The 13,382-nt window shown below is 39.4% G+C and overlaps 1 protein-coding gene and 1 long non-coding RNA gene across 2 annotated transcripts in view; both read right to left on the bottom strand.

Moving 5' to 3' along the window:
* Positions 1-13,382, bottom strand: part of LOC118278660 (protein slit) — a 123,023-nt gene that overhangs the window by 65,460 nt on the left and 44,181 nt on the right. Inside the window, exon 2 of the mRNA XM_050703830.1 lies at positions 1,008-1,242. Coding sequence (XP_050559787.1) covers positions 1,008-1,180 — 173 coding nt within the window. The 5' untranslated portion in view covers positions 1,181-1,242. The remainder of the gene's footprint in view (positions 1-1,007; positions 1,243-13,382) is intronic.
* The window catches only part of LOC126912277 (uncharacterized), a 138,025-nt gene that overhangs the window by 92,994 nt on the left and 31,649 nt on the right, over positions 1-13,382 (bottom strand). The window lies entirely within an intron of this gene.

Here is a 13,382-nt window from a genome sequence, read left to right as displayed (position 1 = left end):
GGTCGCAAGTGATGCTGCCGGACAAAGGGTTTCGGGTTCGATTCCCGGGTCAGGCAAAGTAATACTAGGCTTTTTCGGATTTTCGAAAATTTCTCGGTAGTAGTACAGAGTCTGGAATTGTTCCCAGTATATGGTAATAGGCTCACCCCCTATTACATGGGACTTATAACACAAATGTATAGTGGGTGTACATTGTATAGTGGCATTACGTGCCGTAATGTAAAGGGATGAAATTTGGAATAGGATAAGGATAGGGAAGTCCCTCTATAATTCAAAACTAGTAGAGCTTTCCTCCATTAACATTCGTGAATAAACCGTGATTTTTAGTTAATTTTGTATGTCTCATTCACGATAGGTATTATAAAAATATTTAAATAAGAAGTAACACGCAAATGAAACACAGAAGTAAATGATCCAAATTCACCACTGCCTACATCTAATCTCCACATAGCTCTACAACAAATTTCATGGCATTATTCCCTAAGGAAAATATCGATGGAGTTTTTCCCATAGCATGTAACATGGGGGTACGTTTCTATGGGACCCCGTCCATCTATGGGGTGTTTATGGGGTATTCAGATAGTTTTATACAGTTTCATGTAAAACGCAAAAAAAATCATGTAAATTTTCTTTTTATGTGAGGTGTCTGTAAAACGTTTCATATACGGACAGACATTTACATAATTTATTTAGTATGCAGATAAGAAAATGGCGCTGATCGCTTACCATCAGGTGATTCGTCGGCTCGTTTGCCACATATTCCATAAAAAAATAAATAAAGATTAATTCAGTATAATCAGTGACAAAATTTCGAATCTTTGGCATGTTATAAATACTTAAACAACTACTACTTAGTTCAAAAATTCAAATATATCATGCTTGTACAATGCCTGCTTAGTATCTGCAAAACTCAGGATTCTTGTTTAATCCACAACTAAGTTATAGGCGGTCGAAATTGGCCTGAATAGCTTCGAGAATTAGAGAGATATAAATAAAAAACTACTCACAATCGATGCGAATCGGTGGGCAATCGCTTGGGCACATGCAACAGCCCTCGGTGGGCACAATCAGCCGCTGCAGCCCTGCAGGAGCACGCCCACGGGCATGAGGCACCCCGCGTCAACGATGCTGCAGCTATCACCACGGCGCATATGAACAGCAGACGGAGGTAAGTAGACATCTCGGCGAGCGAGTGTCGGTCCGACAGTGGTACGCGAATGGTGATTACGTCATCTTAGAAACCTGAAACAAAATAATTATTGGTTTTAAAAAAGTTGGTACAAAGTTTTTAGAGTGGTTTTCCACCAGAGATGTGCTATGCTTTTTTTTTGAGGGGGGTAATCATCCAATGACTTTTCAGGCCTTAGGCGAGGGAGGTTCAGATTCTTACTGACTAACAACCACCCCGTTCCTACTCCTGCTTTTCGAGTCGGAGCCCGGTACCCCGTTTTTATATGGAAAGATATGTGCTATGGATGGCTTCCCTACTATCAATACATCGCATACTCAAGCTACGCATCTTCCTCGCACAGCTACATAGCTTAATATCAGTGGAAATGGTCACATAGTTTCACAGCTTAGCTTAGCTTGTGAAGGGGGGTAATTGGGCCTCCGGTAACCTCACTCAGACAACGAAACACAACGCTTCGGTTGTTTCACGTCGGTGTACTGCTCGGCTGTGGTATCACTCCGGTCGACCCGGCCCAGCATGGCTCTCACATACTTAAATTATTATTACAGATGACTGCGCATTTTGAAAGAAAAACCTTAATTTTTACCTTTTAAAAAGTTCTTAAAAAAAGGGGGTCCGATCAATAGGACTTTAAATAATTCACACTAGAAAGACAATGCGCCGATTGTACGGGTTCGATTCCCGCGTCGTTTCAAGTGTGAAATTATTACTTGTAGTGGCTTTTTTAGTGTTTTTCAAAATGGTGGTTGGTTGAGGGGTGAGATCCCCCTGCTTATTCCCATAGTTGTAAACGTGGAGAAATTCAAAATCACACTAATATTATAAATGTGAAAGTTTGTTTGTTTCGATGTTTGTCCGTCAATTACGCTGAAACTATTTTTTTTTAATTTCACGCCTTTAGTCCCCGAAAGGACAGGCAAAGGTGCACATTAATTAATGTTATTAATTGTGTAATGCCACTGGACACCTACATTTTATGTCACCCACAGTCTGCCTCGTTGGCCGAGTGGTCGGAAGTGCGACGTTGAAACTACTGAACAGATTTTGATAAAATTTGATATACAGACAGGGTGTGAGCTGATTTTGGGTATTTTTATCACAGGGGAACGCGATCGAAGACACTGGCAGAAGTTAGTCTTACAAATATTATAAATGCGAAAGTTTGTGTGTATGTTTGTTACTCAATCATGTCAAAACGGCTGAAGGGATCAGGATGAAATTTGGAACAGGAGTAGATTATGATCTGCAATAAGACATAGAACACTTTTTACCCCATAGCAACGTGGGCGAATCCGTTGGCAGGAACTAGTATTCAATTTAAGTCGTAATATAACAAAGTATTCCGGAGCTGCGGACTGCCTAGCGGGTTTACCGGGGCTCCGGCTCGAAAGGAGGAGTAGGAACGGGGTGGTTTTTGGTCAGTAAGAGTCTGACACTCCCTCTCACCTCGCCCAAGGCGGGAGAAGTCATTGGATGATTTTCCACCTTTGAAAAAAAGCGTTGTTTCACGTCAGTTTTTTGTGAGGCCGTGGGGTCACTCCGGTCGAGCCGGCCTAGCAGTGCCGAAGCACAGCTCTCCCACACTTTCCCCTCTTCTCAAAACAAAGTATTCAAGAAACTACAAGTCCTGCTTACCACTTAAAAGTAAACATAAACTTAAATGAAGCGAGGTCCAACGGTTCAATTGTTAGGCATCGGAATTAAATTTATGGGTTCGATGCCCGGCACTGTAACATTGAAGTTATTGGTCACAGTCATTTGCTTTTGAAATTAAAGTTCTTTATTTTATTGTTATAAACACACATACATACGTAAAGATTTTATTTATTGAAAGAAGTCACTTAGTGGGGTATACAATACCCGCGGCAAGAATAGAGCAAGTCAGTAAATGTGCTCTACTCGATCGATATTTATCTTCGAAAGAATTTAATTTGGTTTCCGTATGAAAATAAAAAATACGTGTGTAATGTTTTAAAATAATCTTCAAGACGACATTGAAATAGAAATTAGTTATTATTTTTTGAGAATGTATCTTAAGTAAAGTAAAGTATCTTAGTTATTATATTATAATTATGGTATATCGTCACGCTTTTAATCCCCAAAGGGGTAGATGCACATTACAGCATGTAATGCCGCTATACAATGTACACCCACATTTCACAATTTATGTTGTAAGACTTAATCGCTCGACCCGGGAATCGAACCCTAGATGCTTTGCCCGGCAGAAGCACTTGCAACCACTCGGCCAACGAGCCAGTAATAATAAAAATGAGTCACAATGGATTAATACCCAACAGCCTCAACAATCACCTTAGGAGGCTGGGGTTGGGCGGATGGATCAAGGGCCTGATGCAGAAGGCAGTACTCCTCGAAACGGCACGTATTGTGAGGAGGTTTCTGTCTCTGGAGCCCTAACCTCCGGTAGCTTGGACAATGCTCCTGCTACTAGTCGGTTCCTATTTTTATATTTTTAAATATTATTTTATTTTGTATTTTGTAGTATTTAAGAACGTAATTTTAGAGAATTTTAATTAAATAACTTCAAAACAAAAAAAGTGGGTCATCTACCCCATTCTGACATTCTATAATAGTTATGAATATTGACACCTCCATTTCTGTCTGCTCCCGTAAATATGAGCGCGCGATACTAAAGTCCCACCGATACAGTTTAACGATGCCCGACTCCCATCTTATGTGTCGTAATGATAAAAACGTTGAGTTCTTCAGATATTACGCGGGTAGGGCTGCCATGCGTAATAAAAATAATAAATGTTAGATTTGGTTTAAAAATCATGAGAGAGAGCCATGCTTCGGCACTGCTGGGCCGGCTCGACCGGAGTGATACCACGGCCGAGCAGTACACTGACGTGAAACAACTTTGTGTTGCCATGTTCTTTATTTGAGGATTGAAAATGATCCAATGACTTCTCCCACCTTGGGCGAAGCGTGAGGGAGTCTCAAACTCTTACTAACTAAAAACCACTTCATTCCTTCTCCTGCCTGTCGAGCCGGAGCCCCTGTAAACCCGCTACGAAAGAACCCGCTTTGTGTGATTGAGTAATAAACAAACAAACAAACTTTCGCATTTATAATATTAACAAGATAGTATGAAATAAGTCTAATCGCCGCACTCGCCGCATTTAATAGTTATTTAACACAGTCCTTAGCAATTGTTTAAGTATGCATTCATTAGATGTCTCTGAGTGCGGTTGTAAGTCAAATCATTTATTCCAATTAAACCATAAATAGGTACTTTGGAAATGTCAACAATGAAAGAAATAAACAATAGTCTGTCAGTCTGTCCGTTAGTGAAGACTTAAGTAAGATTTAGATTCCATGGCAGCCCTACATCGCATGCACTTTATATTATCATGCCCGGCTCTAATGGAGCCTGCTTGTAATGCACATGTAAGCTAAATATACACTACTGCTGACCTCTGGCGTCGCTCGCACTGACTTACTCGTCTTACAACGCGATTGTGCGCCAAAATTGTTAGTTTTAAGTCTTTGACTGTCAATAGAAAACTGTTGAAGGCAAATCCTCCGCTAACGTCGGTCACCGGTGACCACCACGGCGATTAAAGTGTTAAAATATCGTAAAATCTATAGGAGGTATATAAAAATCAATTGCTGTTCGTTAGTCTGGCTAAAACTCGAGTTCGGCTGGACCGATTTGGCAAATTTTGATCTTGAATTATTTTTGGAAGTCTAGGAAATGTTTGAGGCGGTACGAAGTTTGCCGGGCCAACTAGTATGTATATAATAAAATATTTTATTTATGTTAAATGTATATATTTAAAATTAAATATCATTTTTAAAACACCATATCATATCTTAGAAACTCCGTAGGTTACTCTTAGATAATGCTTGGTTATATAGCAAAGACATTGGATGGGACAAGTCCGTCACAACCTCCCATACCGCAGCAATTCCTGTAGAGTAGAGGCCATAGATATATGAAAGAAGGTAGAGGCTTACCACCTATTTCGTAAGAGTAAAAATCTGAAAATAAATAACTAAATATCTGGTGATAAGTGGTAACTACATTTTTGCACCTCTGCTTACCCCTTTTCCCAATAAAAGGCGTGATATTCCACACAGTTCAATCTCAAGCTTAACACTTGAAATCGATTAATTCTAAAATCGTACCGATTATTTCCGTCTGACCGCTCGAGTGACTAATCGGGTAGCGATTAATCGGTTTAAGTCGATTATATTGTTTAAAAATAAAACGATTAATCGGATGCCAATGATTGTTAGGTTAACTGTTGTTTTTTTAGGCTTGTGAAATTATTTGGGCTGTGAGATTTTTTTTCTTTAAATGAGTATTTCTAATATACATGGATGCATAAAATAAGTGGTGAAAACCACTAACACATACATAAGTATACCCACGCCTGTCCCCAAGGGGGTAAGCAGAGCCTATCGATATCCCGGGTCGGGCAAGGTACCTACTGCTGGATTTTTTTCGGTAATTCGAAAATTTCTCAGTAGTAGGACGGAGTCTGGAATTGTGCTCAATATATGGCAATAGGCTCACCCCCTATTACATGGGACTTATAACACATAGTGAAAAGTGGGTGTACATTGTATAGCGGCATTACGTAGTGTAATGTGCACCTCTGCCTACACCTTCGGGGATAAAAGGCGTAACGTTATGATAACAACTGGTCGATATACTATGTCCGTCTAGAGCGCCCCCTGTCTATGTATGTACATACATACATACATATCGTCACGCCTTTAATCCCCCAAGGGGTAGGCAGAGATGTACATTACGCCGCGTAATGCCACTGTATGTACAATGGACACCCATTTTTCACCAATAGTTTTTTAAGTCCGATGTAATAGGAGGTGAGCTTATTACCATACACTGGATACAATTCCAGACTCCGTGCTACTACTGAGAAATTCTCGAAAATAGAAAAAAGCCTAGTAATACTTTACGCTACATGGGATTCGCACCCGAGACCCCTTGCCCATTGCAGTCAAATGTTCTCTACCTATGTATGTACCTATGTTTGTTATATGAATTAATACCACCTCTGTCTGTCTCAAGGGGATCAAAACGTGTTGAATGCCATTATAATGCATATTTGAAAGGTTAAATGCTTTAGGTTATAAATCAAAGTTAACATTCTTGTTAGTTGCAGCTTAACTGTGACTCATTGGACTTTAACTGGGAACGATCGATTACTACTACATTGGTTTAAAAGTAAACTCGCTACCGTACTCAAAGACATTTTATGATTCCTTAAACTATTCCTTAAAAATGATAGGGTCTTATAAATTATTTTAAAACATTATATTTTTCATTTTATTTTTTAAAAACACGTTGCCCTACTTGAGAAATTTCTCCTGTGTCATGGATGTGTTTAAAAACATAAAATTACACACATACATGACACCCAGACCCTGGATCAAATAAAAGCTTCGTGCGGGAATCGGTCCCGCTACACGTAGCACGGCAGTCAATTACCCAGCTACCGAGCCAACCCTTTTTCGCCTATCTCATAAAAAATCAACACGAAATTGACCCATGAATCACAATACTAAAAGTAACCTCAAAAAAAAAAAAAACGAAAGAATGCGAACACGCGAAAAATAATAATTCAATTAAGTAAAAATAAATTAATAACCACACCACATAGCTCTTTGACCTCACATAAACCAGTTACCTACTATACTACTACTGAATTGCTAAAACTTCTAAATAACACAGAATCATAAATCATATTTTTTTCAACACTTTAATTAAAATGGCTGAATGGTGATGCTACCTCGGCTCACTCTGTCTGTTGTTATAAAAAAAAGCACGGACAATAGAAACGTCAAACTCTTTTGTCATAGTTTGACACTTCGAAGAATGAGCTGTTTAAGTTGTTGACATCAATATTGTATGGGGTTCCGTATAATTTAATCTATTATATTTATTTAGATATTCATTTTTGTGATTTCATTGGTTTTTTGAGAATTCGTTATTGAATCTATTAAGAATTGAGTCTTAGATTCTATTCCAAAATTAGATAAAGTGTTATAGAATGTTGTAATAAAGCGTGGGAGAGCCATGCTTCGGCACTGCTGGGCCGGCTCGACCGGAGTGATACCACGGCCGAGCAGAAAACCGACGTGAAACAACGCTTGCGTTGTGTGAGTGAGGTTACGTTTACCGGCTTATATCATAAAAAGTCCTCCGATAACGATGGCTTTTACAAACAAAAACCGGTCGTAATATTGCAATTTTTGAAAACCGGTATTGAAACGCAAAATTGTTATTACCTCCGGTTTTTTGTTATTGGTTTCCAATTTTGAGCATTCAAAGCCGGAATTTAGAGCCGGTTTTGAAGGCTTTCCGGTTTTGCACACCACAACAGACATGGTATTAGTGACTGAGTGAGTGACAGACAGACAGACGGCATGTAGTTTGTGTGACATGTAGGGTGTCCTCTACACGTGGTGAGAGGGAGAACTGGTAGAGACAGGAATTCTTTGCAAAATATTGGATTTTATGCGTATATACTAAGACGTAGGTTAGTCAGTTTGTAATACAGGCACATTGGTTCTGCTCTTTTAAAATGTCGGAGAATAAATAAGAATTGAATAGTCATTCGTTTATTAGCAAAAACCGGTCACAATCGGCCGCCCTTGGACACCTGAAACACCAGAGGCGTTACAAGTGCGTTGCCAACCTTTGGGTGTTAGGAATTTAATGGTTGTTGGGGTAAATACCCGATTGGTATTGGATACTTGGGAACTGGGACTAACCGCCGGTAACCTCACTCACACAAAGAAACACAACGCAAGCGTTGTTTCACGTCGGTTTTCTGTGAGGCCGTGGTATTACTCCGGTCGAGCCGGCACATTCGTGCCAAAGCATGGCTCTCCCAGATTAGTCAAATCAGAAGAAATTATTATGGAACAAAAGACAAAAAATATAGTTTCCAAAATCAGACTTATATTAAACGGTACAGTAGTATCTATCATAATTGAAACCTTTTGTCCAAGACATACGAGCTATTTTCCCGTATCAAGCATACTCAGACATTCTTGACCTATGTCACTATTCAGATATTCAAACAACGACCTTATTATAAATACACATAAAGCTATTTTCCTTCATCAAACGCTACTTAGACACTCTTGACCGTAGACTCAATTCAGACATTAAAATAATGACCTTACTCCAAACACATAAGAGCTCTTTTCGCATATCAAGTGTCATTTGCGTTTGACCGTCCGACTTTTGTCTTTTAAAAAGGGGTTTTTCTTCAACTGGACCCATATTCTAAATATGAAGACTAAGTGAGGGCACATACGGCTGGCTTTCTAGAATGGGTCCCGACTGCTTCAATTTTACGATGACTTTCTTGTTTTAGGGTTTATTTTTATATTTTGATATATCCAATGTCACTCTTACAGTAAATACAAATCAAACGACCTCTATCAAGTTGAAATCCATTGAGTCGTTCAGGCTAGAGAGTGAGCAATATTCGAATTTGGCGTCAAAAATCCGCCATTTTGTTTTTTTTTATATATCCAGTGTCACTCTCACAGTAAATACGAATCTAACGACACCTCTCAAGCCAAAATCCATCACGCCCTTTAGGCTGCAGAGCATGCCAAACAATTACACATACATACATAAATACATATTCTCGAAAAACATAACTCTCCTTCTGGCGCAGTCGGGTAAAAAGGGGTTTTTCTTCAACTGGACCCTAAAGTGTCGCTGTCAAAAGCTACCTGTCAAAGTAGCTGTCAAAAGTGACGTTTTAATTAATTTTTTTTTTCGTAGTAGTGTTTTTTTTTTAATATTTGTGTCAGTAAACAATACAATGAAACAGAATTTGTGAAAGCTACTGTTTTTCCTTTGTTCGCAGTTCAAAGATTCGATTCTCGTGTTGGACAAAATCGTGTTAGGTTTATTGTTTGGTTAATTTTAAAGTAGCGTTTTTGGGTTTTTCGGTGTTTGTGTTTTTTTTTTGAGTTATTTTTGACTTACTGGTGAAATTTTGGCTTCAAATGTATTGTTGTGATTTTCCAAAATTCACCGTAAAAGCACGGAGGTTGGTTTGGCTTGGCATGGGGTAATTGTGTCGGTAATTTAACAATGGGACTAAAGTTAAAAGCTGTGAAATGACTGGTTCTTTAGTGGCTGTTGAGTAAAGGGTTATTAGGGGTTCGATGCCCGAGTTAGCCAAAAAAAGAAGTTTTGGAAATTCTAATTTGAAGTTTCAAAGGGTGGAAAGGAAATGGCATACATTTTTAGCCTATAAGTGGCCACTGCTGGGCAAAGGACTCTTCTCACATGTAGAAGGTTTGAGCAATAATCACCACGCTTGCTCAATGCGTGGCGATTTAAAACTTATAATTAGAAATTATCAGTGGTATCTAAATCATCTTAGAAAGTATGTATAACTTGGAAAAAGACTCATTGGTACTTGTCGTTGGTAGATTTTGAACCAGCACCATCATGCATGAGAAGGGGGCGTATTAAACCTCCGGGCCACCACGACATGAATGGTATTACTACACACTAGTTGACTCAATCCGGGATTCGAACCACAACACTAACAAGTCTAAAAAACAGAAACCAAAACATGACTCAAACTCATTTTGTATTTATTTTTCCAAAATGTATAAAAAAAATTTAGAAATGTATAAGTATCACATTCTCTGTGAGATACTTAAAACTATTGAACCAATAAAAAAAATTCTTGGAATGTCCAAATCGGATTAGAACCCTGTACCCTTGTCGAGAGACAGACAGAGAGGACGTGCCCCGTCAGTATCGATGTAGTTATTTGTCATTTTGTAATTATTCATGTGTTACATTTATTGTTAACATTATTACTAATCACTGCTCAGCTCCTATTAGTCATAGCGTGATGTTATATAGCCTATAATAGCTTTTAAGTGTGGGAGAGCCATGCTTCGGCACGAATGGGCCGGCTCGACCGGAGTGATACCACGGCCACACAGAAAACCGACGTGAAACAACGCTTGCGTTGTGTGAGTGAGATTACCGGAGGCCCAAGCCATAAGCCCGAGCCTATAGCCATATACACAATTCCAGATTCCGTGCTACTACTGACACTACTGAGTCTAAAAGCCGAAAAAGCACAGTAATACTTCGCCCGACCCGGGATTCGAACCGGATACCCCTTGTCCAGTCGCACTTGCGACCGCTCGGCTAATCAGGCAGTCTATGATTTTCGTTAAACTATATTTAAAAAAAAATGACTTCAATCTTTTTTTTTCAATCTAAAATTTGCTCTTAAGTTTTATAAACACATTTCTTAAAATCACATCGACACTTTTCTTAAGTCCGTTCCGTCAATCGCGATATATTTGCAGACAAATATACATTATATACTATGTCAATCTCAGAATATCCTTTTTTTGAAGTTGGGTAAAATGAGATATTCACGGACAAACACTATTTTTTGAACTCGGCTAAAATGCACCCGCGTGAAGACTAGAGCTGGTACCAAATGCATAATACTCGACACTCTGCAGTGTCCAAGCTATAATATAATGCAAGTACAGTGCAGTGCGCGCGTGTCATCCGTCCATCTTACTTAGTTCCCCCCCATCGGGGAACGTGCGCCAATTTGCGAGACATGTCCGTTGCGCATAGATTTATTATACCGGCGTTTGTAACCGGTGGTTTGATATATACCGTATGGAGAAACCTCTTATGACTTAATTTAAACCACATATTTGTTATCATCTTGCCTGACGAAGTCAGTAAGAGTCTCGAGAGTCGCCCAAGAAGAGAGGTCACTGGATGATTTTCCCTCTTAAAAAAACCATAGCTACATATTATATACACATCTGGTGGAAAGTCACCCTAAATCCGAGCTGTCCGTATAGGGGGGGGGTGCTCGGTGATATGTCATAATTATATTATGTACTAACGGTCCTGTTAGGCTGCCTATGTAATAGATACTGAATGTAATAGAGACTGCCTCGTTGGTCGAATGGTCGCAAATGCGACTGTCGGACAAGAGGTCTAAAGTTGGTCCTAATTTTCTCAGTACTAGCAAGAAGTCTGTCTCAGTACTAGCAATAGACTCACCCCCTATAACATGGAACTTATAACACAAATGATGAAAAGTGAGCGACGGGTGTACATTGTATAGCGGCTTTACGAACCGTAATGTGCACCTCTGCCTACCTCTTCGGGGATTAAAGGCGTGGTGTTACAAAAAATATTTATAGATAACGTGACATTACACATGACATCACACATGCTTACTCTGGGATTATGGTCTATGGCAATATGAACGTACCTCTATGTTGATTGTTTCATCAGGTGTAGTTTATTATACGGACCTTGTGGAAACCTATCATTAGAAGCAAGTATAACAGTTCATACATAGGACCAACTTCGTTTTAAGTCAAATTTCCGGTGTGCTTAGCGAATAAAATAAAAATTCTTTATTTTCTCAAGCTTTTTTACAATTTCGCGTTTATATAGTTCTACAGCTATGAGACTGGTGTCTGTTAAAGGTTGAACCTGTGTTGTAGATCATCAGAATCCGGTAATAAAAATTGCATAGAAAACTGTTCAGTTGTTTTCGAGTTTTTATATTGAACAGACAGATTTCTATAATGAGATATTTGGGATAAGCCCGCCACAACCTCCCATACCGCTGCAACTCCTGTAAGCCAGGATCTACAGTAGATACAACCATGAAAACACCGGTACACTGAAGTCCAACGTCCCAGGGACATGAATGACTGTCTTGGATCCCGTAACGAAACAAATCAGAAGATATTATTAGAGGAGAAGAAAAAGAAAACGATAGTTTCCACTTCCCTCGGTGAATTTAATGCAGGAGACAGAATGACTTAAGCCTTAAGGCACAAAAGAGACTGCACAACTGGGAGAAGCCCAGTCGCCAAGCACCACGGAAATTTGACTTAAAACTAAGTGGGTCCTATGTGTAAGCTGTTATATTCCTTGTCTAATTGTATAAATTATTTATTTATGCAGGAGACAGAATGACATAAGCCTTTTTTTAGGGGAGGGATAATCATCCAACGACTTCTCCCACCCTGGGCGAGGCTAGAGGAAGTGTCAGACTCTTACTGACTAAAATCCACCCCGCACCTACTCCTGCTTTTTGAGCCGGAGCCGCGGTAAGCCCGCTAGGTAGTACGCAGCTCCGGATGACTTAAGCTTAGAGGCACATATAATGAGATGATGAATGATAATAGGATGAGTTTAAAATCTATGACGTCATTGTCGTATCAAAGTTATGACATGGCATGTTTGAACGAGATTCGACTCTGACATGTTGATTAGATAATTATGATACTGCCTTAACAAGATGAGGTAAGCAGAGCTAGTAGTTAATTATAGGGATCGAACATGGCTTGTTAGTTTAGATCGATGGGTTATTATATTATCAACGCAACGTCACACCTTTTATCCCCGAAGGGGTAGGCAGAGGTGCACATTACGACACGTAATGCCGCTATACAATGTATAATCACTTTTCACTATTTGTGTCGTAAGTCACATGTAATGGGGGATGAGTAGAGAGTATTATATCATCATCCTTGTTGTTACCCGAAGGGGTAGGTAGAGGTGTCAGTAAAGTACAGTTCTTGTCAACCCTGTTATAAGTACTATTTCGATGTACTTCAGTGATAAAATACGACTTATATTGAGTTTTTTTATGGTATAAGTCGGTAAACGATCATACGTATCACCTGATGGTAAGCAATCGCCGCCGCCCATGACCACCCGAAACACTAGAGTCGTTACAAGTGCGTTGCTGGCCTTTTGCGCATTAGGAATTTAAGTGTTTATTGGTACTTGCTATGCTTAAGAAGCGGACGTCTTAAACCTCCTGGCCACCACGATTTCAGGACTAAATAGTTTTTATTACCTGAAACAAATGAAATTAGTATTATTAGCATTAGAACTTGAAGTATTTAATATGAATCTATACATATGGCATTGATCAAGAACTTATAACGTGTTTATGACAGACAGACAAACAAGTAAGTTTTGAAACTTACTTGTTTGTGTGGGAGAGTGATGCTTCGGCACGGATGTGCCGGCCCGAATCTCGGCCGAGCAGAAAACCGACGTGAAACAACGCTTGCGTTGTGTTTTTTAGTTGTGTAAGTGAGGTTACCGGTACAAACGGTGAAGGAAAACATCGTGAAGAAA

Source organism: Spodoptera frugiperda, chromosome 24 (assembly GCF_023101765.2).
Source record: "Spodoptera frugiperda isolate SF20-4 chromosome 24, AGI-APGP_CSIRO_Sfru_2.0, whole genome shotgun sequence".
Classification (NCBI taxonomy): Eukaryota; Metazoa; Arthropoda; class Insecta; order Lepidoptera; family Noctuidae; genus Spodoptera; species Spodoptera frugiperda.
This window is presented reverse-complemented; position numbering and strand designations above follow the sequence as displayed.